General features: G+C 34.5%; 2 protein-coding genes across 3 annotated transcripts; one reads left to right on the plus strand and one right to left on the minus strand.

The window, feature by feature from the left end:
* Nucleotides 1-44: 44 nt before the first annotated feature.
* Nucleotides 45-18,535, minus strand: LOC144977452 (mitochondrial inner membrane protein OXA1L-like). The gene is made up of 9 exons (XM_078922689.1): nt 18,413-18,535; nt 16,690-16,845; nt 15,420-15,651; nt 9,718-9,861; nt 7,899-7,984; nt 6,515-6,679; nt 6,027-6,131; nt 2,400-2,559; nt 45-1,128 (listed from the first exon to the last, which is right to left on the minus strand). Exons 1-9 carry the CDS (start codon nt 18,518-18,520, stop codon nt 956-958), a joined length of 1,329 nt encoding a protein of 442 aa, XP_078778815.1. The 5' UTR covers nt 18,521-18,535; the 3' UTR covers nt 45-955.
* Nucleotides 18,536-18,775: 240 nt separating this feature from the next.
* LOC144977457 (small integral membrane protein 13-like) lies at nt 18,776-24,036 on the plus strand. Of its 2 annotated transcripts, XR_013646314.1 has the most exons (3): nt 18,776-18,966; nt 20,507-21,558; nt 22,080-24,036. XR_013646314.1 is itself a non-coding variant. In XM_078922696.1 (2 exons), exons 1-2 carry the CDS (start codon nt 18,888-18,890, stop codon nt 20,641-20,643), a joined length of 216 nt encoding a protein of 71 aa, XP_078778822.1. In that variant the 5' UTR covers nt 18,791-18,887; the 3' UTR covers nt 20,644-24,036. The 2 variants fall into 2 exon arrangements, 1 of the variants encoding a protein (XP_078778822.1); XM_078922696.1 differs by having other exon boundaries at nt 18,791-18,966; nt 20,507-24,036.
* Nucleotides 24,037-26,120: the final 2,084 nt, after the last annotated feature.

Raw genomic sequence — 26,120 nt, forward strand, 5'->3', positions numbered from 1 at the left:
TTCAAACCAATCTACAAAATAATTAAAACCAGACCAAAGCAGTATTAATTTTTCATATCACAATTGAAAATTTATTTTACTGTTGACAATCTGTAACAAAGTTTATAGAATGGCAATCCTAATTGTTGACAGGATGCGAGTTTTACATTAACTTAGAATCTATACATGATCATAATATCTACAACACGATATACAGTGGAACCCAGATATAACGAATTTAAAAAACTCTTTCTCAAAGGTAAAATTTTCTGGCTATAACAGGGACTTTTAAGAACCAAATCAATTATAACAGGCACGCCGAAACCCACTCTATATCTCTATAAAGTCAAAACAAAGCCCCATTAGACTGCGGGTAAGCCTACAAACTGAAGGCAATGGAGAACAAGGCTAGGCCTAATTCGTGAATTCTGTGAATGTGTATGTATATATATATACTACTGTACTACATCATTTTCAGTATAACAGGGGTCTTGCTGCAGACAAATGGTGTGTAACAATTGGATTGTTTCCATTGAAATTCAGCTATAACAACAGGACCCGGAGTTATAACAGGGGGTTTTAGGCAAATCCCACCAACACAGTTAAATTCAAGTTTTAAATAAAAATGAATACAGCTTCAAAAAAATAGAACAAAAATTCCAAACACAGAGCGTTTTGGGCTCAAAACCCTTCTTCAGCCAACAACAATAACAAATGCATTACTATTACTAAAAACCTAGAACGACGACAGAATTTTTGTCATCGACCCTTTTATAAAAAAATAGTGTATTTATGTTTTTATTGTTGTCGTCTGAAGAAGGATTTTGAGCCCGAAACATAATGTGTTTGGTATTTTTTTATATTTCATTTTTGTTTTATACTTTTTACAGTCCACAGCTTCTGGCTCCTTCGTGACACTGTTATATTATATAAAGGTTCCACTGTACTTCCCATCTTTTTTTCTTCTTTCTTTTCACTAGGATCTGATATTATTTCCATCTGACACAGACTTGGGTTTGATCGTCTTGATATCCTTGGGGTTGTAGGCGTACGTCTTGATGATGGGCCCTTGAGCTGCTTTACGTAGATTCCTCTCGTCCAATCTTTGTCTCTCCATCACTTTCTGGGATGCTTTCATGTTGCCCCAAGCTATAAAAGAAAGACAACAATGTAGTTAGTTGTGCGGCTATGTGATATGACACCCGCTTTCGGATCGGAAGGTCCTGGGTTTGCGCCTCGCCCGACGCATAGTTGAGTCCTTGGAAAAGGCTCTTTACGCACATTCTCTCACCGTACTCAGGTGTAAAATGAGTACCTGGCTGTTAACAGCGTAATTGTAATATCGCCTAACAAGCGTCATGTCTCGTTCTACATGTTAGGTGTTGCTGTCGGTCAGGGAACCCCTATAAAGGGCTTTGAGTATGTTGAGTGGATATTGCGCTAGATAAAAGCTCAAGTATTGTTTTAGATTGAGGCGGTTTGAAGGACAAGTAGTCCTTCAGATCTAAGATCTGGAGTTCGTCTGATTTCTATGGCATTTAAAGATCATTTTTTAAAAAACGCATAAAGTGAGCTTTTCTTTTGCGAAACATCCACTAAACGTGCTCAAAGTGCTTTACATGGGGTCTCCAGACAACACTTAACACAGACCTGCCAGCCCTTCACATTCCAAAAGTGGAATCAGAAGGCCTGAAAATAAGAGTTTGAGACAAAAAATAGGAATTTCACCTTTTAACCCTTCACTCTTCGCTCTCTTTTTATTCTTACCATTATCAGTTTTTGAAAATCTGAATTTTAGACACAATGGGGGAATGGTACAATATGAAGAGTTAAAATAGGAATGATTTTGCCAAAAGTGGAAGGTTGGCAAGTATGCTTAACATGCAGGACAAGACATGATGCCAGTCAGGTGATATTATTACAATTTTTTTTTGGACAGAGACGACGCAATAAACATACTCATTTTACATCCAAGTACAGTGAGAGGATGTGAGTAAAGAGCCTTTTCCAAGAACTCAGCTATGCACTGTTCAATGTGGGACTCGAACTCTGGACCTTTTGATCTAAAGGCGAGTGTCATACCACAAGACCACATAGAGCAAATGCTTCGTACCTCTATGATAAGACGCTAGTTTATCGTAGAGTACTTTCCACCAGATATAACAGACCCAGCTACTCAATCTCTTCTGAGTGAACAGGGGAGTATGAAAAAGATCTGACTTTTGTGAAGCTAAAGTGTTTCAAGATAACCCTATCAATCTTAAAAAATGAACCATAGAGCTAATATATATTCAAATGGTGTCCGAGTAACTTTCTCAGAACCATTTTAAATGCGTCATAGACTATTGACCTAAACCTCTTTCTTACCACCTACAGGAAAATCTATCTATGAAATGAAAGGATTATTTCCCCTTACTTACATTCCTTAAATCCATCCACAAATCCTTTTTTTTTCAGAAGTAAAGGCGGGTGCTCCACCTTTTTAGGAATCTTGAAAAATGTCCGAACTTGGGGAATCTTTAGAAACAAAACTTGTGTCAAAGAAAACACATTGGATGTGAACCAATACACAAGCATAGCCTGGAGACAAATTAAAATTAAAAATTATATTAATTATTATTTTAATTATAAAAAAATATAAAATACCATTCAAGATAGCAACAGAGTAATATAAATAAAGAATATTCCTTCAATGTAAAGAAAAAACATAAAAAAAAAATTTCAGCTAAAATTGCTTCCTTTCTTTAGTAAAATATAATAATGTTGCTGCTCGAAGCTCGAAGAAAAAAATAATAATGTGAAGTTGAATGTAAGCTTCAATTAAATTACAAAAACAGATCAAATGAACGTTTCGGTTTTCCCCTTTATCAAGAAAACATGATGAATGAAACACCACAGATGAATGAGATGATGTGGTAGTGGCGTAGTTAAGATGAATCATCTTATTATTTAGTAAAATATAGAAAAATACCAAAAGACAAAACAAAAATGTGATTATTCAAATAGCATTTTAATGCAGGATGTCTGAATGCATCACTCAAGCAGACCAGTCAAATTGAAAACTTCAAATTTAGTAATTTTTATGTCAATTTTTAGTAAGTTGACAAGGCAATTAGTCATTTCTGAAATCTTGTACGAACAACCGCAATTTGACATTGATGATCACTTCAACGTTACATCGACATGCTTATGCGTATATTATTATTATTATCATTATTATAGTAGTAGTAGTAGTAGTAGTAGTTCTTCTTCTTTTTATCATTATTATTATTATTGTTGTTGCTGCTGTTATTATTATAATTATAATAAACTCATATTTCCGTAATTGACTAGGACATTTGTCTAAAATTCGTAAAATTACGATAAATTTGGCAGCTATGCTTACGTTTGAATGAGTATCAAGGCTATCAGCAGATATTGCATGATTGATAATAATAATAATAATAATAATAATAATAATAATAATAATAATAATAATAATAATAATAATAATAATAATAAAAGAGTGCCTAACATATGATTTGTTCTGTATGATTTTTGTTTTGTTTGTTTGTTGCTTTAGGTCTCTTCCAACACAATTGAGGTTATATGAGAGACCGCTGAAACAAAAAAACAAGCAATCTAACAAAAATAGTACAAATGTTAATCAAAATCATAACCTAAAGATATCATAAGCTAAATTATAAATAACCAAGAACAAACAGGCAGAAGATTTACAGAGAAAAAAAATATCCCCTGTCAAAAATACAATCACAAACCAAAGAAGCAGGATAGGCTAGTAAAGAGAAGAAGAAACGACATCACTATCGGATCGTACACCCATGCGAACATCATAGGTATATGATTCAAGGGGAGCAATGAAATTTAATTTTGGTTCCATCATGCCTGCTGGTAAAAATAAATATAACATTAGAAATACAGATCAATGGGAAACGAGATGACAAGACACAACATTAGAAATACAGATCTATGGGAAATGAGATGACAAGACACAACATTAGAAATACAGATCTATGGGAAATGAGATGACAAGACACAACATAAGAAATACAGATCTATGGGAAATGAGATGACAAGACACAACATTAGAAATACAGATCTATGGGAAATGAGATGACAAGACACAACATAAGAAATACAGATCTATGGGAAATATGATAGCAAGACACAACATTAGACATACAGATCTATGGGAAATATGATGGCAAGACACAACATTAGAAATACAGATCTATGGGAAATGTGATGACAAGACACAACATTAGAAATACAGATCTATGGGAAATGTGATGACAAGACACAACATTAGAAATACAGATCTATGGGAAATGAGATGACAAGACACAACATTAGAAATACAGATCTATGGGAAATGACATGACAAGACACAACATTAGAAATACAGATCTATGGGAAATGAGATGACAAGACACAACATTAGAAATACAGATCTATGGGAAATATGATAGCAAGACACAACATTAGAAATACAGATCTATGGGAAATATGATGGCAAGACACAACATTAGAAATACAGATCTATGGGAAATGTGATGACAAGACACAACATTAGAAATACAAATCTATGGGAAATGTGATGACAAGACACAACATTAGAAATACAGATCTATGGGAAACGAGATGACAAGACACAACATTAGAAATACAGATCTATGGGAAATGAGATGACAAGACACAACATAAGAAATACAGATCTATGGGAAATGAGATGACAAGACACAACATTAGAAATACAGATCTATGGGAAATGAGATGACAAGACACAACATTAGAAATACAGATCTATGGGAAATGAGATGACAAGACACAACATAAGAAATACAGATCTATGGGAAATATGATAGCAAGACACAACATTAGACATACAGATCTATGGGAAATATGATGGCAAGACACAACATTAGAAATACAGATCTATGGGAAATGTGATGACAAGACACAACATTAGAAATACAGATCTATGGGAAATGTGATGACAAGACACAACATTAGAAATACAGATCTATGGGAAATGAGATGACAAGACACAACATTAGAAATACAGATCTATGGGAAATGACATGACAAGACACAACATTAGAAATACAGATCTATGGGAAATGAGATGACAAGACACAACATTAGAAATACAGATCTATGGGAAATATGATAGCAAGACACAACATTAGAAATACAGATCTATGGGAAATATGATGGCAAGACACAACATTAGAAATACAGATCTATGGGAAATGTGATGACAAGACACAACATTAGAAATACAAATCTATGGGAAATGTGATGACAAGACACAACATTAGAAATACAGATCTATGGGAAATGAGATGACAAGACACAACATTAGAAATACAGATCTATGGGAAATATGATAGCAAGACACAACATTAGAAATACAGATCTATGGGAAATATGATGGCAAGACACAACATTAGAAATACAGATCTATGGGAAATGTGATGACAAGACACAACATTAGAAATACAAATCTATGGGAAATGTGATGACAAGACACAACATTAGAAATACAGAACTATGGGAAATGAGATGACAAGACACAACATTAGAAATACAGATCTATGGGAAATATGATAGCAAGACACAACATTAGAAATACAGATCTATGGGAAATATGATGGCAAGACACAACATTAGAAATACAGATCTATGGGAAATGTGATGACAAGACACAACATTAGAAATACAAATCTATGGGAAATGAGATGACAAGACACAACATTAGAAATACAAATCTATGGGAAATGTGATGACAAGACACAACATTAGAAATACAAATCTATGGGAAATGTGATGACAAGACACAACATTAGAAATACAGAACTATGGGAAATGACAAGCGAAGGGAGAAATAAAGGAGGAAATTAAAAGGAGATGAAAAAAAAAAAAAATCTTTTTGGAAGCTGTTATATTCATTTTTTCCTCATAACTTTTTACAGGCCACAGTGTCTAGCAACTGAGTATTCACTTTGACAAATGACACATGAATTTTGACAAGATCAATCACATACCGTTGGAAAGTTTGATATAACAGGCAACATGCACACAGGCATTGCTCGAAGAACCCATTTCATCACATGGGTCTGAGACTGGGAGCTCATTCCATCCACACCTGCCTAGAGAATTTAAAAGAAAAATAAAGCGCATTAAAAAATTAAGCTCAATATTAATAATTTTGTTCGTTTTTAAGGGTTTTACGGCGCTTGCAACACATTTAGGTCATATCAGTGCCAGCAAAAAGGAAGACAATGGGATAGTAAAAAGTTTTAGAATTACAATTAAAGCACCAGGACAGGAATAAGATTCTTCCCCCTATCCACTTGAGAAAATGACTTGTTGTGTCTTAAATAATAACCCGTCTAACATCATAAAAAACTGTAGCCAATTAATGGTTAAAAGTTTTTAAAAAATTTAAAAATCACGTATTTGTGGCCACAGGTCACTGAAAGACAAATAAACAACCATACAAAAAAGAAAAGGTTTAAATAATTCAACTTACCTCAATGGTCAAGAGGAAAGTGGCTGATGTCATGAGAGGCAACATGTAAAACGGCTGGGCTATGGTCAGGTCTGGGAACCACAGACATCCTCCAGTCTTCATGCTTTCTACGGGCAAGTTTGCCATGCCTCGCAGACCCACAAACACCGACACAAAGATGGGAAGCTGGGGGAACAAAGCAGTAAAATGAGCAGTTAAGACTATTATAATGCAAATGTTGCTGATTCAAGGTGAAAAAACCCCAAAAAAACAGTGTAACCCCTGGATAATGACATTGCCCGGGACCGTAAAGTTATGTTGTTTTTGTTTGTTTTTAAGGGTTTTACGGCGCTTGCAACACATTAAGGTCATATCAGCGCCAGTAAAAAGGAAGAAAATGGGAAAGTAAAAAGTTCTAGAAATACACTTAAAGCACCCAAGAAAAGGGAAGACAAAAGGGGAGTTGGTTCAAATAGGAAACATGTAGATTCCAAGAGCACATTATCAAAGTACTGAGTTTGCGATCACCTAAAAGTCTCATCCAGACACAACCATAGGTCCCCACTAAGAGGAATACACTCAAATGTTTACAAATCATATATATAATATGTATACAAAACATAATACGGTGCATAACAGAGATGATTTACAAGGGAAAAAAAATATCATCTCCCAAATCTAACTACACACTTGACTGTTTCCCTCTCAGCCAGGGCCAGAATAAAACCAAGTAACCTCTTTCCAAGATCAAGACAGAATGCAAGTTGGAAAACAGATAGAGAGGGATAGAAGACGCAGTAAGTACCTCCCTGCCCACTATGGGAGGTTGGGAACCCCACCCAGAAAGTTATGTTGTTATCCAGAGGTTGCGCTGTAATGGTATAGACAACAATGTAATGGAATAAAATCTTCAATTCAAATTGTGCGGCTATGTGGTCTATGTGGATGCAAAATAAATACAGGGTTTGAGATGAGAGAGGACAAAGGATTTGAAAAGCTTTCATTCCTATATACGATCAATGGAATTATCTTATATTATTTTTGATATAACATCTTTAGAACAACAGTGGTGGTCCTATCTTTATCTAAAAATTTGTGTCAAAAATAAAAAATCTCAAAAAGTAATAATAACAATAATAATCACGATGATCATAATAATAATCAAAATAATTATAATAATAATAGTAATATAATTATATTAATAATCAAAATAATAATAATAGTCACAACAACAATAATAACTTCAAATTGAGACCAAATAACAACAACAAAAGTCATCTTCTAACTTCTATGTCATGGCACAAGACCGAAGGGCTAGAGCTCAGGTGGTTGCTGGTTCGGAAAAGTAAGTAAGTAAGTAAGTAAGTAAGAGACCAAACAAACAATAACTCCAAACCAAGATTACCTGGAAAAGTGGCATCATGAGTTGACCAAAAGGTTTGACGTTGTTTCTTTTCATGTAATCCCCGAGCTCTCCACCGTATTGCATTGCTGAAAAGAAAAAAAAATATCAACAGCTGTCAACGCTCTGACTTTGATAGAAAATCCATCAACAATTCTACTTAAGTATCGATGCTATGGATATAGGTAAAAAACTCACAACATCCACCAGCCAAATTTAACATACTTGACTTGACTTAGATGCCTTTCGCGTCTCGACCGAAAGATCGGGTCGCCTTGGCTGTTTCCAGTATTTCCTGTGTGAGGTGTCTCCAATATTGCCGGTCCTCTGCTAGGGTTCTCAGATTTTCAAGGTCCCCTGCCGTTATGAGACTAATGCTTTGTCCAAGTGTTGTGAGGTTTTTGTTTAGGATCACAGGGAGTGTTGTGATCGGTCTTCCTCTGAAAATTTAACATACAGACACACAAAATTGTGTGTAACCTTAAATGTTTATAGTCTGATTGATAAAATTTACCAACAACTTATCACTAACAGACTGGCTAAATATAATAACAAAGAGCTGAGTGATATCAACTAGAGCTATAATATCCACTAAACGTGCTCAAAGTGGTTTACAAAGGATCCCTGACCAACAGTGACATGAAACATGTAGAACTAGACATGACGCCTGTTAGGCGATATTACAAAATTTTTTTATGACAGAGACAACGCTGTTGACGGCCAGATACTCATTATACATCTGAGTACGGTCAGAGAATGTGAGTAAAGAGCCTTTTCCAAGGACTCAAGCTTAAAAGTAGGATTAATAACAAGCCTGGGCAATTAGACCATGCTAGAAATATTATAATTGATAATTTAAATTAATGAATATATTTACTCTTTATTGACGATATAAATAGTATCCACTTATAAATCTGATATGACTCACCCAGATAACATTATATTGAACGCCCTATATGAACGTCCATGGCAACAAACAGATAAAATAGTGTATGATTGTTAAAAATGCTTAAATAATAAACATATAATAATACATACACTTCTTAGCAAAGGTATATGTGTATTATGAGCAAAAATGCATAAGAATACACATTCTTTTTAGGTAAGGTTGGCAACAATCTATTTATTACGCTGTACAAATGCTCAATTGAAAGGAACGTCTGCTGCTACAGTTTGAAAATCTTATCTGACCCTGCATATTTTGAAAAAAATGTTTCAAAATTTTGCAAAGAATATAATGAATTTTGTAGAAAAAAATAAGTAAATGTTGCAGAGAAAATAATGAATTTTGCAGAAAAAAATAAGTAAATTTTACAAAGAAAATAATGAATTTTGCAGAAAAAAATAAGTAAATTTTGCAAAGAAAATAATGAATTTTGCAGAAAAAAATAAGTAAATTTTGCAGGTTTCTAAATATGTTGCATTACACCTAACAACTAACTGCGTTCAACCCGTGCAATAAGCTAACCCAGTGGAATTACGCAATTTCAAACTCGAAATTATGGGACAAAAATGACACATTTTGCCAAAAATTATGCTGATTTGTAAATAGGCACAATTTGGGAAAACAAAATTACAATAAAAAATTACTCCAGTAATCTTCATCATCGCTGGGAATGCAAATTTCTCAAAACTAAAAAAAAAGAATCAAACAATTTGTGAAAAATCTGCAAAAAGTACAGATTTTGCGATTGTCATGCACATCAGAAAATTTTCCCTAGCTTTGCGGCCGCAAGCTGTGCAAAAAACCCGCTGGGCCAGTCTTATGCAGGATATAGAATGGCTAGAGTGATGAGAAAACTCTTCAACACCAACAACTCACCCTCCATCATGTTTCCCCTTGTCCTGGCATCTGTAAATTTCTCCTGTAACCTCTGTACAGTCGGCATGTGGTTCATGAGATGAATAGTCATTCTCTGGGATTTTATAACGATGGGAAACAGGCAGAGTCTCACCATCAAAGTACCTGAAATAGATTATAACCAATTTTGAATAATAATAATAATAATAATAATAATAATAATAATAATAATAATAATAATAATAATAATAATAATAATAATAATAATAATAATAATATTAATCTTTATTGTCCAAATAGGCAATTATTGTTACGTTACAGCTCTTGTATAGGGGAAAAAAGTAATTAAAATAGTAGTAATAATGATGATAATAATACTGATAGTAATGATGATAGTAATAAAATAATAATAATAATAATAATAATTATTAATAATAATAAAGAAGAAGAAGAAGAAGAAGAAGAAGAAGAAGAAGAAGAAGAAGAAGAAGAAGAAGAAGAAGAAGAAGAAGAAGAAGAAGAAGAAGAAGAAGAAGAAGAAGAAGAAGAAGAAGAAGAAGAAAAACTGTAGTATACCCAGGGTTACTTTTACCCCATGCCTATTTATTGAACTTTTCTTGAGACAAATTACAGACGTGGTATCAAAGCTAATGTTCTTAATTTTTACATGTTAATGGTAGTAGAATAAAACTTTCTGTGCACATGCTCATTTTTAATACATTTTTTTCCAATTTTGAAAAGTAGCAAAAATCTCTAGGATTGAGTGAGTTAATAAGAGATAAAACAGCAAGTCATTATAAAAAAAAAAAAAAAAAAAGAAAAAAAAAATCAAATAGAGCAATAATCTAGCGCTGCTTTAATTGTAATTCTAAAACTAGGTAAATGTGTATTACTATCCCATTTTCTTCCTTTTTACTGGCGCTGATATGACCTTAATGAGTTGCAATCGCCGTAAAACCCTTAAAAACAAACAAACAAAACCTTTTGTAACCAAGTGAGCTCTCTTGGTGGGATCCTGTGTTACACGAGCATTTAAATAGCGCAAAAGCAACTAAAAATGCTCAAAGTGTTTTACAAATGGTCCCTGGCCAACAGCAACACTTATCTCTTCTTTTTCTCTTGGATATCATGCATAGCAACTGTTATTTTTTTGTTTCATATCAGCGCAGTAAAAAGGAAGAAAATGGGATAGTCAAAAAATTCTAGAATTATAATTAAAGCACTCAAGACAAAGGGGAATTGGTTCAAATAGGAAACAGATGTAGATTCCAAAAGCATACCATCTGTGTACTTAGCTTAAGATCACCTAACAGTCTCACACAGACTCTAGCATAGGATCCCACTAAGAGGAATGCACTCAAATGTTTACAAGATATGCTCAAAACAAAAAATAACTATCAGTACATAACAGAGAGATGATTTACAAAGAAAAAAATATATCATCTCCCAAAACCAACACTTTACATTTGACTGTTTCCCTCTCAGCCAAGGACTTTGGCAAGGGCCAGGACAAAACAAAGTAATCGCATTCCAATAACAATAATAAAATTAATAATAATAATAATAATAATAATAATAATAATAATAATAATAATAATAATAATAATAATAATAATAAAAGACAAAATGACTGGAATCACAAAGTGAACAAAATAATAAAATAATTCCAATCAATTTGTCTCTCAAAACCTGAAATAAAAATCTGAATATACAAGGGAAAAAAAAAAAAATCAGAAAAAAAGTCATGAAATTTTGACTATGTGAGGCTATGTGGTCTTGTGGTATGACACTCGCTTTCGAATCAGAAGGTCCTGGGTTCGAGTCTCGCTCGGCGCATTGGAAAAGACACTTTACTCACATTCTCTTATCGTACTCAGGTGTAAAATGAGTATCTGGCCGTCAACAGCGTTGTCTCTGCGGAAAAAAACTGTAATATCGCCTAACAGTCTTATTCTACATGATATGTGTTGCTATAAGGGATGTAAATGGCAAATAAAAAAAAATTCTGAAACCAACTCGCACACTCCTTTTAAAAAAATTGAAACTACAGATGTATTTGTAAAAAGCTAATTTTAACTAGTAGAGTATGTGTAGCCAATTTATCACTATGATAATATATATACTGCATAAAACTAAGACCTATTGATGAAGTGGAGATTTCTACTTTCCTTTAAAGAAAGATCTATGATCATCACCTGATTTCATCTTCTTGGATGGTTGTTTAATTATGATACTTTTATCACTGCTACCACCACTACAAGTAGGCCTACTACTATCACAACTACTACTACTACTACTACAAACATCAGTATCAACAAATTTCCTTTTCAAAGAAGGCATTGAAATTTCTTTTTCTTCTGTTTTAGATAATGGACCAGTGGGCTTATTTTGCTCTATTGCTATCCTTACTTCATCTGCTCTTTGATGGACTGATACTTTTTTAATTTTTGAAACCTTTGCCTTTGCTGGCTTTTCATGTTTAGTCTTCATTCTCTTTCCAGCTGTTTGCATGTAGTAGCAAAGGGCTGAATCGACAGGACTATGTACAGGATCTTCTCTATGGAAATACTCTACACAGCTCTTTTCACATTTAAGGAATTTGTATTTAATCTTGTGGATGGCTTCATAAGTCCCTACATCTAATCTGTTTGTTGTGCCTGTGATTATATTATTCATTACACTGAAAGATGATTCTACTCTAGGCCCTGTGAAGATAGAAAGACAAGCTCTTATTACCGGACCTAGTATTTCATATTGGGGGTTTGATATCACCTCTGTCCACCACCTATCTAATTTCTTCTCTTTTATTGATGAAATAAATTTGGTATCACTTTGGAGGGTGGAAGCTGCTGTAGAAAATGTATCTTTATCCTCAGGTTTGACTATGGTTGGCAATAAATCATAAATATCTTGTAAGCCTAATGAAGCCCTGCTATGACCACATAATTCTGGATCAATTGTTGAAAGGAGAGCTAGGTTTTTATTGGTAATGGGAAGCTTGAACTTAAGATATTTCCCTGTCTCTCTGAAAGCTGACAGCACTGTTTTCCTGAATGCATTTGCTTCCTGACTATCCATGTCAATTAAAATCTTCTGAGTAGCATCACCTACATAAATTCTTTTCAAAGGATGTATCTTATCACAATCAATGCTGATTTTGCTGATGTCCCTACTAAACTCATTTACATATTCATGAGTCAAGAAGCAAGTCAAAAAAGTCTTAAAAACTAACACAGCCTCATCAAAAAGTCGATGCACCATTGGCTCTTTCTTTTCAAAGGTAAGAATGAAACTCTTAAAGAGAGGAAGAATGCTGACAATGGTATTAACTAGTAATAAACTTTCTTTTGATTTCATAAAGAGTTTGCAAACTATCCTCCTGTTTCTCTCCCTGCCTGCTGGTGTAAGTTTTTTGTTTTTAAGTCTGTGTAAAATGAGCATTATCCTAGTCTTAGAGTCTTTCTTTACATGTCTAAGAAGAGCAGATATTTTTTGTTGTTGTTCTTTCTTTTCTTCTACAGTGAGCCAAACTGAATAAAAAATTGTAAGGGCATCTTTTATCTCTAAGAATCTAACTGAGGCATCATAAATTGACATCCATCTATGTCCAGCTCTCTGAATGGGAGTGTGCTCTGGCAACTCCATCAGTCTACAAATTTCCTTCAAGTCATCTCGTATATCTGAACTATAATCAAAGTCACCAAATAAATCATCCAAGAGCCTGATAAGCATCCCCTTACTATCAAGAATTGATGTGAATTTCTTCACAGCATTGTGAATATGGTGACAAACATCTCCATCAATATCAATGATGTGAGGTGCAACTTCCTTTAATCTAGTCTGAAAGCCATTTAATGAGCCCCTCATATAAGCAGCTGAGTCAGAAAGCACTGAAATCAAATTTGTAAAAGGTATCTGATCTTTTAAAAACTGGTTCCTAACAGCCTCAAACACTGTCTCTGCATTTACAATTGTCATTTCAATGCTAGCATATAAATCACAAACACTTTTCTTCAAATGATTACAATAGTAACAAACTAAAACATTAAGAACTCTCTTTTTTGACCCCTTAGAAGTTGATTCATCAATATTAAGTGAAAAGGGACTATTTTGCAAGACTTTGACCAGGCGGACATGCTCCAGTTCAGATAAGCCATAGCGGAGCTTGTAAGTAGCTGTTTGTCTCTCCATGTGCATTTGAGCTAATGATTTTTGATCTTTTGCTAATTCCTGTGCAAATTGAATAAGGTGAGGTGCCATGGAAAGAGGTAGAGTATGCTCGGCCATAAAAGAACACAGGAAAGCCTCCTGGTGAGTAATTCTATCCTTTTGTGAAACTGGCCTGGGGCCAGTAGGCACAGTGGAGTCTTCCCTAGCAAGTCCTAAACTATCTAAATTAGGAGCTGCTCCATATGGGAGAGGCAATGTTGTCAAACTAGAAGATGAAAATGTTCCATCTATTTTGTCTCTGGTAGCTTGCATGGCTGCTGGGAGTCTTTGATTTGAAATATCTATGGCTCTGTTACGTTCGTGTGATTTACTTTTAGAGTGAACTTTTAGGCATCGAACACCACCTCCACTATATTTAATCTCAGATTTACAAAGGCAACACCATGCAAACCCATCCTTCTCTATCTTTCTGATGTAACTTGAAAAGAAATCCCCCAGATTGTCTTTAAGGGATAACCATTCCCATCTAAATTTGTTTGTTGATGTTACATCTATAACATCAATAGGAGATTGTCTATCAACAAATCGATGTTTTGATTTTGATTCAGTCACCTTTGTTGATGCCATTTTCAAAAACGCCTGTCTAAATTTATAACTACAAAGAACTAAAGTGAAGAAAAGTGGTGAATCTAAAATAAAGATTGAGGATTCTCAGTTTAAAAATCACCCGATGCCGAGATCTGATTGACTGATTGTGATTGATTCTGTAAGTTCACTCTCTTACTAAGACCCAAACAAAACAACGTGATTGGATCGTCCTAGAATTTTCTAGAATCTTATCTAAGTATCAGAATTACGAATCCAAAACCAGAGAAATCAATGTAACATAAATTTAAAACAAACACATGCGACAGTAACAAAATAGATTTGCTAAAAATATCAACTTAGCTTCGGGTTTCAACCAAGAAGAAATTCACAAATTCCGCCACACTTCAACAAGCATCCATTGATTTGCGAAAAAGGAAAACAAAACATCCGGTAGTGGTATTTATACATTATGTTCGATATGTAGCCAAAGTGGCTATTTACCGAACAAAATTTCAGAATTTTTTTTTCTGAAAAACCTCTATTACTGCGATGTAGTTCAGAATCAGTCAGAAATTTTCTGTCTGAATTCATGGCCTGGAAATAACGTTATCACGTTTGTAGTGAAAATAACCTCTTCCGCACCAAACAGCAAGTGGAGTGTTTCAGTGCACACAGAAAGTGCTTGTCATGCCTGGGCCTATATGCACCATATTATATTACAGTAGTATTTAATAATACGTTTTTGTTAAAATATTTTGTTTTATCAATTTGATCTATTTATATTCTTTTTATTTTCATTTTTTTTTCTTATGAATTGAAATATTCTGAATTCAGAAAAATTCTGAAAGATTTACATCCCTGTCTGCTATTGGTCAGGGACCCTTTGTAAAGCGCTTTGAGCACATTTAGTGGATATTGCGCTATATTAAATTAAAAAAAAAAAAAGTCATGAAATTTCGACTTGCCTACAATTATACTCCCCCACCACGGAAGGCCAAGGCCGGCATGCAGAAACTCCAGCCCTTGCTGCACCAAACCAGATGGCCAGAATGAACCGAGACCCAACGACTGCAGGGTGGGCTCTCCCAGGGCATTCAGAGACTGGGCAAGGTCAGCCACGGCAGAGGTGGATTCTGGGATAGGCGGTGATGGTGGTATGTAGTCTGGCGGTGGGATGAAGTTGGAGGTATCTGGAACCTAAGAAAGAAGATTGTTTTAAAGTTAGTATACTATATATACATACTTAAGTCAGTAAATACACACCAAAAAAAAATAATTAAAAATTGAACACCTTTAGAACGAGTTAACAAAATATGACTAAAACAATTGTAGGCCGGTTTTCTAAAACTCATTAAGTCGATTTTTCTACTTTTTGAGATTTTCCGTCAATGAGATAAATTGAAATGTACAAATTTTATTTTAAGCATCAATTGCCACAAGAATTTCCTTAGATTTGTGTGAATTGGAAGTTTAAATATGATAAAATAATAAACTGAATAGGGGAAATAATCCTCAATATCTCAAAATGGAAAAAAAAAAACGAAGTTAGGGAGTTTTGGAAAAGGACTCTTCAACTGTAATGTAAGACAAGATAGAATTCCATTTTAAACGGTTGAGTTAGTTTCTTTATATCGAGTATCACAAAAGATCGGAAGGATTTTAAACCTTAGATGGCAAGCAACGTCATGTTAATAATATGTCACGGCGAGTAACCAGGTACACATTCATTCCTGTTGAATGGTGTATGTGTATAAAATGTTTTAGCCAAGGGGACCAGAGTATTGATACCACTGTCACCAATCCAGACATTGACCATGCTTTAAATTGCTCGACATGTTCATAAGAAAACAAACGATAACCAAGTCTCAGACAGCTACAATATTCTATCAGATAAAGAAGAAAGATCACTAAGTTTCATAACCAAAAATTATAAATGAAACGAGTTGTAAAAAGTGATAAACAAAAATGAACAGAACAGCTTCAAAAAAGAACAAATACCAAACACAGAAAGTTTCGGGCTCAAAACCCTTCTTTAGTCAACAACAAAACACAATGATCTGGTTTTATAGTTATATTTTCATTGTTTCTTGTTGATGGTTGAAGAAGGGTTTTGAACCCGAAACGTTCCGTGTTTGGTATTTTGTTCTTTTATTTTTAAGCTGTTATATCCATTTTTGTTTATTACTTTTTACAGTTCACAGCTTGGTATCACAAATCATATGAACATGAACATACATTTCCAGATGCTGAAGAACTGTTGTTTCTGAAGACTGTGCTAGACAAAGGAACGACATACTGTAGACGAAGTGGCTTGGGTGAAAAAGGCTGGAGTAGTCTCCCATTTTTTAGACATCCTCTGGAAACTGCAGACACGTGTGAAAAGCTGCATTTCTGGAATGATTGAAATTGAGTTGATGGTTAGAGGTAGATTATTCTTACACAATCAGATTTCAAGTGAGTAAATGGAGGAGAGTCTAGCTTGTTATAACAGATGGCTGATTGTCTAAAATGTAGTGTATACATATATTCTTTTTTTTTTACAAGTTTCATTGCAATAAAATTTGTTATAAATAGTATGTTAGTACAGCTTCTGGATATGTTACCTGACATACAACATAATATATGTTACAGTTACAGTTACAGTGAATGACATAACCAGTAGCCAGTAGTCTTTTTGGAAAGGAAGTGTCAATTGCCAAGGAGTGAGTCCTTGGTAGTTGACGGTTCATCAATTGCCAAGGAGTCAAATTAGAACTCTTCAGCCGCATGTGGTGATTTCAGTCGGGCCTCAATCAGCTGCATGTGGTGATTTCAGTCAAGCCTCGATTTGCGCGCATACGAATCTCGAACCCCGTCACTTTCTTTTCTTCCATTCGCCATTCACTCATTCCTTGTCAATCGTTGTGGAAAGGATCAAGTCCACACTTGTTGGCATTTGTTTTTAATTTTTATGTCTTTTCACGAATTCCAAGATGATTTAAAATAATATCAAACAAAAATTACTGTTGATTTCGGATTCAGCGGGGAAAAAAAAACAGAAGGACGAGGTGGCAAATCCCTGCCAAGATGTCCTAGATTAAAAAAGAAAAATAAGATTTCCTTTATTTTAAAGGAAATATACTGCACATCGTCTTAATACGGAATAATTAACGTAAAACATTTGTGCAACAAGATCAATCCGTGGCATTAATAGTAAATAGTTGATGATCTACCAACTGGCAAGGTCCGTGACAAAAAGAGGAAATATGAGAGAGAGAGAGAGAGAGAGAGAGAGAGAGAGAGAGAGAGAGAGAGAGAGAGAGAGAGAGAGAGAGAGAGAGAGGGGGGGGGGGAAATGACAGAGAAATACATACACAGAGGAAAAAATGGCAGAGAGGGAAAAGAGAAAATGACAGAGAGAGAGAGAGTGTGTGTAATAGAGGAAAAAAAGAGAAAACGACACACAGAGAGAAACAAGAGTAAAAGTAAAAGAGAGTATTAATTAATATTAATATTAATACATAGCATCACTCTGTGGCAATGCATCACTTCGTGACACTAAAGGTACTCCGTGGCAGTTAAAAGTACACATGCGTAGTTGATGAACTGACACGGTCCTTGGCAATTGACGATTTGACAATTGTCAAGGTCCTTGGCAATTGACGCTACTTTTTGGAAAAGGTTTGAACTGAGATGTTGCCAAGTTTAGTTAGAAGGTCAATTTTGATCAAAAATGAGTTTTTGTCATAAATGATTAAATCAACCCTTGTTGTACATCTTCTGGAAATATCAAATAAAACTTTTAAACTTTAAAAAAGAAAAAAGAAAACAACCAGGTCGCCGGTATGTCAATGAACAGCAGAACAGTACTGTACAGTGGGCAAGGTCAGCTTAGCCGCATCGTTTGCCTTTAATCAAATTTTGAATTTAAACTGTAAACACAAGAGTCTCTATCATAAATCAAATTTATAAATCATACCTGTATAGTAACATTTTTGATATTCAAAATTTTTGAGGTATTTTCTGTGAAAGCATTATGCAAGTTCGAAGCTCGGTAAACACAAGATATTCTCATGCAGGCTGCCATCTTTTTTACATTTGAAGTGGTATCAGTCATAAATATAGTACTCAGCCCTTTTTATTTTTTCCTCGGCCAACAATAATCAAGGAGATAAATAAAAAGTGTAATACAAATAAATTAAATAATGAACAAATAAAATAGTATAATTTTAAAGCATCGATTAAGCTGTAGGACCACACACATGACAAGAAAGCAAAAATATAACAAACATTTCGTACAGAAAGAGAAAAATAATTTGTATATGTAATAACTGTACTTGAAATAGAAAGTTGTTCTATTGTGATTCCGTCCGACACTCGAAGAGAGAAGGAGTAAGACACGAACAAGGCAACATAACTGTTTTGAGACAAGAAAAGTCCTTAGCCTAAATACGATGGCTTGGGACGATGTGCTGAAAGAAACTCTGAGTGTTATATTCTCTGTCATTGTCACTTTGGTTTTGATAGTTTTAGGTAAGTGGTATAACTATAACTTCAAGTGTTTAAAAACTAAACACTCTAGACTCTAGATCTCAGACTCGGAGAGTTGTTCTTCTTTGTGTCTGCTTGTAGTTACCTATCTAGGTAGTGTGTATGTAGTCACTAGCGAGTCGACATCACATGACTTGTTCAGAAAAATGAGTCCCCTCTACTCCCAACGATTGCCGTTAATAAATCAAAATTATAAAATATAGATAGTCTAGACTCTAGATCTAAGATATATTCTTACTTTTAAAACAACAGTTAAAATTTGGAGATGGATTCATTGATTTGTTCAGTCCAGAGAGTCAGAAGTGGGCCTAAAAAAAATGCTCCCTCATAAAAGAAAAAAAAAACCCAACTATTTTCTCAGCTCAGGTCTGCGCCAGATTATGTTCACTGTGACATTTTGAAAGAAAACTTTCTCAATAAAACCATTCAAAAATAAGATAAATCATGTGATTTTTAAAATATTGAAATATGAACTTGACCGTCGGGTTAAGTTTGTCTATTAGAGCGCGCCACTCTGTACAATCTTGATGAGTCACATTGAAATATGGGCGGCTCTATTTCTCAGAAGATTCTGGAAAATGAACTTGAACTCTATTTCCCTGAACACTCTGGAAATAAACTTGAACTCTATGTCTCGGAACACTCTGGAAATAAACTTGAACTCTATGTCTCGGAACATTTGATGAAAAATACTTGAACTCTAATTCAGCAGATACTCGAATGTTCAGCAAAATAATGCTGAACTCTATTTTCCTGAATAACCCGTAAAATAAGGCTATTGTTATACAGACTCCAAGTTTTTTCTTATTCTTTATTTATTTGTTTTTGTTGTTGTTAAGAAAAGACAGAAGAGAGATTGCAAGTTGACAGCTGTCCAACGCAAAAATGATTTTAATTTTAAGTTTATTTTTTATTTTATTATAATTTTTGTTTGTTTTTTGTTTCAGCTTTCATTTTTTTTTTAATTCTTCAATTTTCTTTGGGGGCGGTTATGGTTATAAAGACTCCAATCCGAATAGCCTTGATGGTGAGGGGCCCAGTTTTTTCCTTCATCTTTATTTCTGGTCTTTTTTGTTTGTTATTTTTTTGTTGTTGTTAAAAAAAAATCAGAGGAGAGATTGCAAGTTGCCAGCCGTCCAACACAAAAATTATTTTTCTTTTCTTTTTTGTTTCAGTTTTCATTTTTATTTCTTTTTTCGTTCTTCAATTTTCTCTTTGTTTAAAAAATTCATTTATTTTGAGGGAGGGTATTATCTAGCTCTAGAACATGCTTACTCCCGGTAGAAATGGCAGAATTATGAAAGATGTCGCCAAACGGATACTGGAAATTGTTAGAAGAAATAGAGTTCAGGTTTATTTCATTAAGCATTAGGACAATTAGTCACTTCGTTGAAATAATTTGGCATATCCATATTCATTGTGAACTGCACACATATTTTCTCCAATACTTTGTGTCAGATGTCAAGTTAGTTTCATATTTATTTATGTTCATTCAAACAATTTCCTTTTGTTTTCTACACAGCTTGGATGGTGATGTGGCATTTCTTCTTGTCCAAAATTCGATTCCTACGGGAAATAATCTCACCTGACAGCAACGGAACTGGCTCTGATTCAAAAGCAAAACACAGGAAAGAGCGAAGACAGAGAAAGGATTTATGATGTTTGCTTGTTTTCCCATGTACAATTTTGTAAATTTGGATTATAACTATCTATATGATTATCGTTATTATGCAATTATTGCCAAATAACTTTGTGGTTGGGTTTGGATTATTGAAAATGTTGTGTCTTGTTTGAATTTCAAAATGGCTTTTGGTGTGAGATTTAAGAAATGAATGGTTCGATAAGTTTGGTATTGGTAAATGGATAATGAAGTCGGATGTTTAAGTTAAAGTGAAATTTAAAGTTTATGACAGTGTGTATATTACCATTTTTTATATAATATAACGCATAATTTATGACAGGCAATGTATGTGTGAAACTGTTATGTGTTTTTTTTTGTTTTGTTTTTTTTTTTCTTTTCAATTCATCAAAAGGGGCCAAAATTATTTTCTTCACAGTTTTAATAAGTGGACTCAGATCTGCTGCTGTCTTCAACTTTGCAGGGCAATGCCATTTGTCACTTAGAAATTGTCAAGTGAACATGTTTCATCTTCTATTGATGGGTATTCGTTTATTAAGTAAAATACTCAGCATTATTGCCCGCCAGATCGATCTTCCCAACACATATTTGTGTGTAACCTTAATCATTTATATACGGACTAAGAGAATTTAGTGAGAAGTCTTCACCCAATGGGGGCCCCGATAGCTCAGTTGGAAGAGCACTCGCTTCACATGCAAAGGGACCAAAATCGATCCCGATCCCGGGTGCAGTCAAAAAAATTTTCTGACCCCTGTCCACCCAGCAGTGAGTGGGTAGCTGAGTCTGTTAGATTTGGCAGAAAGTACTTTGCAATAGACTAGCGTCCTGTCCAAAGGATAGCAAGCAATTGCTATTGTCCGTTTCATGCTATAGAAACCGGGATAAACTCCGGCTCCGTGGTTCACTTGGCTCTGAAGGACGTCGCCCAATTGGAGGCCTCCCATAGCGGGCAGGGAGGTACATACTGTGTCTTCTATCCCCTTATATCTGTTATCCAACATGCTTTCTGTCTTTGTCTCGGAATGAGATTACTTGGTTTTGTCCTGGCACTGGCCGGAATCCTAGCTGGGAGGGAAACAATCAAATGCAGTTATTGTTTTGGGAGATGATATTTTTTTCCTTGTAAATCATCTCTCTGTTATGTATTATTATTTTTATTTTGAATGTATAATGTAAGCATTTGAGTGTGTTCCTCTTTGTTGGATTTTGTGCTTGTGTCTGGATGAGACTTGTAGGTGATTTCAAACTAAGTACATTGGTGGTGTGCTCTTGGAATCTACATCTGATCCCTATTTGTTCTCAATTCCCCTTTGTCTTACTTTTTCTTGGGTGCTGTAATTGTAATTCTAGAACTTTTTACTATCCCATTTTCTTCCTTTTTACTGGCGCTGATATAACCTAAATGTGTTGCAAGCGCCGTAAAACCCTTAAAAACAAAAACAACAACCAATTGGAGGCCTAAAAAGAGCTGAGTGGTCAAAATCAACTTTTTTCATTCTAAATGGTAGAGTGAACATTTCTGAAATTATTTCACTTATATGTATGTTCGTATGAATATGATAAACTTTTATTTATCGATATAGAATAGCAAGAATTATGGGGATGTTTATTTGATTTGATGTATTTGAAAAGTTCATGAAGTCAATTTCATACATAATCACCTCAGGGATGAATCACAATCAGGTTCTGTACGCAATGTTAAATGTTACAGTGAATTAAAAAATAAATAGAAATTGAGCTTTTATAGAGCGCAATGTCCACAAAATGTGCTCACAACGCTTTACAAGCCGTCCCTGGCCAACACAGCAACATTTAACATTTAGAACGGGATATGGCGCCTGATAGGCGATGTTACAATTTTTTCGGACAGAGACAGCGCTGTTAACAGTCAGATACTCGTTTTACACCTGAGTACGGTGAGAATGTAAGTAAAGAGCCTTCTCCAAGGCCTCAACTATGTGCCGAGTGAGGCTCGAACCCAGGACCTTCCAATCCGAATGCGATTGTCATACCACTAGACCACATAGCCGCACAGACCACATAGCCGCACATGAATGACATAATCAGTTGGATGGTGAAAAGGTTTGAACTGAGATATTGCCAAGTTTTGTTAGGAGGTCAATTTTGATTTTAAAAATGAGTTCTTGTCATAAATGACTAAATCAACCCTTTTTGTACATCTTCGGGAAATATCAAAGCTTAATTTCACTTCTAAATATTTTTTACAGCTAGTCAAGTTGAAAAAGTATGAAATTTGAGAAAAGTTGCTGGATACCTTTCCCATACATCTGACCATAACTTCATGAAAAAATCACCCGGTTTACTTCAAATAAAAAATTAAAATGATCTTGTGAGCATATTCTTTCAGAAAATGCAACAACAAAAAATGCAAATCTAAATTTTTCACCTTCCGACTGATTATGTCATGCACTGACACATATAATATCTTGGATTTATTCAAGTCTGTTCTGTTGTAGACCAAAACTTTGTTAATCTTTATATGTGAATTTTAAAAAAAACAAAAGCTTGAGCTGTTCTGTAGGGCAATATCTATTAAATGTGCTCAAAGTGCTTTACAAAGGGTCCCAAGATGATGGCAACACTTAAAATATAGCACTGTGGCACTGTGAGTCACATTTACAATTTTTTTCGAAAGAGACAATGCTGTTACTCAGTACTCATTTTACTCCTGAGTATATGATAGAATGTGAGTCAAGAGTCTTTTCCAGGGACACAATTATGCGCTATATTTATGTGTATCTATATTGTCAACTGAAGAGTTTGACAAATCCCTTCAGAAACTTCCCATGTATACTTTCTGTAAGTGCTTTGTTCCAGCTGAGTGTCAGTTTGAACTCTACGAAATAGTAATTATTGTAAGGTCAACGTTATGAAGCATTTTCCAATCTCGAAAAAGGCACTAGTTGTTATATTAATATTAATATCAACTTTGTTGTCATCATCATCATTATCATTAATGGTTGATATATTTAATGTGCTTCTGATAAACAAAAAAATTTCAAATAATGCAATAGTTATTATAATATTACATTATATCTATATGATATTGTTTTCTTGTTTTTTTTATCTTTGGTATCCTATCATCAAAAAAATGTATATATAAATGAATTTTATAATTAAATATATTATATTGTTGATACATAGAATTAAATTAATGAACTTCTATATATTGAGCTGGATGTTTATCTTGCCAAAGTTGAGAGACATATTTATGTGTCATGTATATATTTGAATTTGGATGTGTGAGTGTGTTTTGTAAACACTCGATTATTGTGAGATGAAATTTTTAGATGTAAAAAAAGAAAAATTAACATAGAGAAAGTTTATTAAAGCCATGAAAACTCATCATATGATTTGTGAATGGAGAAAAATAAACCAAGAACGAATTTGTAGCAATGGTTAAAAGTTTTGTTTATATGCAGCTTTGCAGTATGGATGACACTGCCTTCAGATTGGTATGTCACTGGTTTAGGTCTCAATCTGGACAGTGCAAAGTTGATTCCTTGGAAAAGACACTTTACTCACATTCCCTCCCTGCACTCAAAAGTAAAATGAGTATCTATCTGGCCGATAACGGCATTGTCTCTGTTGAAAACAATGCTGTCACTGGCCAGACTCTTGATCTCCAGTCCTTGTAGCCGAGGTGTATTGTATGTTTGTTGACTTATTGATTGATATGCCATTTGTAACCGAGTCGAGCTTTTGTCTCTTGGTGGGATCCTGTGTTACACGAGCATTTAAATAGCGCAATATCAACTACACATGTTCAAAGCGCTTTACAAAGAGTCCCTAGCCAACAGTAATACTTAACATGTAGTTCATGTAGGACGATACACGATGCCTGTTAGTCGATATAATAATATTACAAATTTTATTTTTGAACAGAGACAATGCTGTTAACAGCTAGGTACCGTCAATTGGGGTAACTTTGCCTAATGGGGAAACTTTGCTCTTGAATTGTGAACCAATAAGAGATTGTTTAGTTTTATGGGAATTATTTCCTTTGATAAATATTTAATTCTTTAACGGGTACAATAATTGCAAAAAAAGCTGAGATTATTCAAAATGATTCAAATTCACAGATGCAAAGTTTCCCCTTGAGACAAAGTTACCCCAGTTGACGGTACCTATTTTACACCTGAGTATGGTGAGAGAATGTGAGTAAAGAGCCTTTTCCAAGGACTCAACTATGTGTCACTCGGAACGGAACTTGAACCCTGGACCATCCACAAGACCACATAGCTGTTAGTATCTCGGACACAAGGATGATTTTCTCACAGATTTTTTTGTTGTTCTCTATTTGAGTTGTTCCCCTTTGTCTTCCTTTCTCTTGGATGCTTGGAAGTGCAGAGATCCGTTTTCTGTTTAGTTACCGACCATCACCTTCCTACTTACTGGTGTGGACATGAACTAATATATAAAATCTCTAAAACTAAGAACAAAAACAAGCTTTATAATCATTAGGCTTGTAAGTTAGTACAGAGATCTGTTTTCTGTTTAGTTTTCCATCACCATCCAACTGACTGGCACTGATATGAGCTAATATCAGGGTTGCCAATTCAGGAGGCAAAAACTTACTGAACTTTTACACAAACACCTTGAGTGACCCATTTCTGAGTGCTCACTCCAGTAAAAATTGTTGAAAGTGCCGTAAAACCCTAAAAACCAAAACATCCTTGGGACAAGCAAAGACATTTGAGAAAACTGTGTTGGAGTTGGAGTGTATCACTAAAACATTTGGAAATAACTTGTTTTAGGCCCTTTCTGAGGACGGTAAAGCAACGTACTGTGTCCTAAATTGAAGGGGAAGTGTGTCGGCAAAAGAAAAAAAACAACATGAAATTAAACAAATATATTAAAAAAAAAAAAAAAAAAAAATCTAGCTAATTTTCTTTTCATATCAACATTGAAATTTATTTAATTTCCCTTTTTTTATTTCACATGATCCATTATTGCAGATAGGAATGACGTCACAGTGTACTTTCGTACACCAAAACTCACACATTAACAAGAAACAAGATAAAATTGATACAGATTTATTGTGTATAAAAATATTTTAAACAATCTTAGGAATTGGGTATACCAAACTTTCTCACCCTGTATTTTACAAATGTTGCTGAAAAAAGCATGGAACACGAGGTTTTGTGGACAAGTGGTGTGACAATCGCCTTAGGTTTTGGGCTTGAGTTTGAGTCCCACTTTGAGCAGAAAGTTGAGTCCTTGGCTCTTTACTCACATTCTCTCATTATACTCTGGTGTAAAAGGAGTACCTGGCTATAAGGGTGTTGTCTTTGTTGGAAAACAAAAATGTCTCATTCTAGTACATGTTAAAGAGCTGCTTTTGACTGGGGACCCTTTGTAAAGCGCTTTGAGCATTTTTAGTGGGTATTGCGCTGTAATAAAATGCTTGGGAAGAGGAATCAAGACAAGGCTAGAAAATAAAGAGCCTCAGAATAGAATGATGGACCTTCTTTAA

Source organism: Berghia stephanieae, chromosome 7, assembly GCF_034508935.2.
Source record: "Berghia stephanieae isolate SIO BIC M18660-M18661 chromosome 7, UCSD_Bste_1.3, whole genome shotgun sequence".
In the NCBI taxonomy this organism is placed as follows: domain Eukaryota; kingdom Metazoa; phylum Mollusca; class Gastropoda; order Nudibranchia; family Aeolidiidae; genus Berghia; species Berghia stephanieae.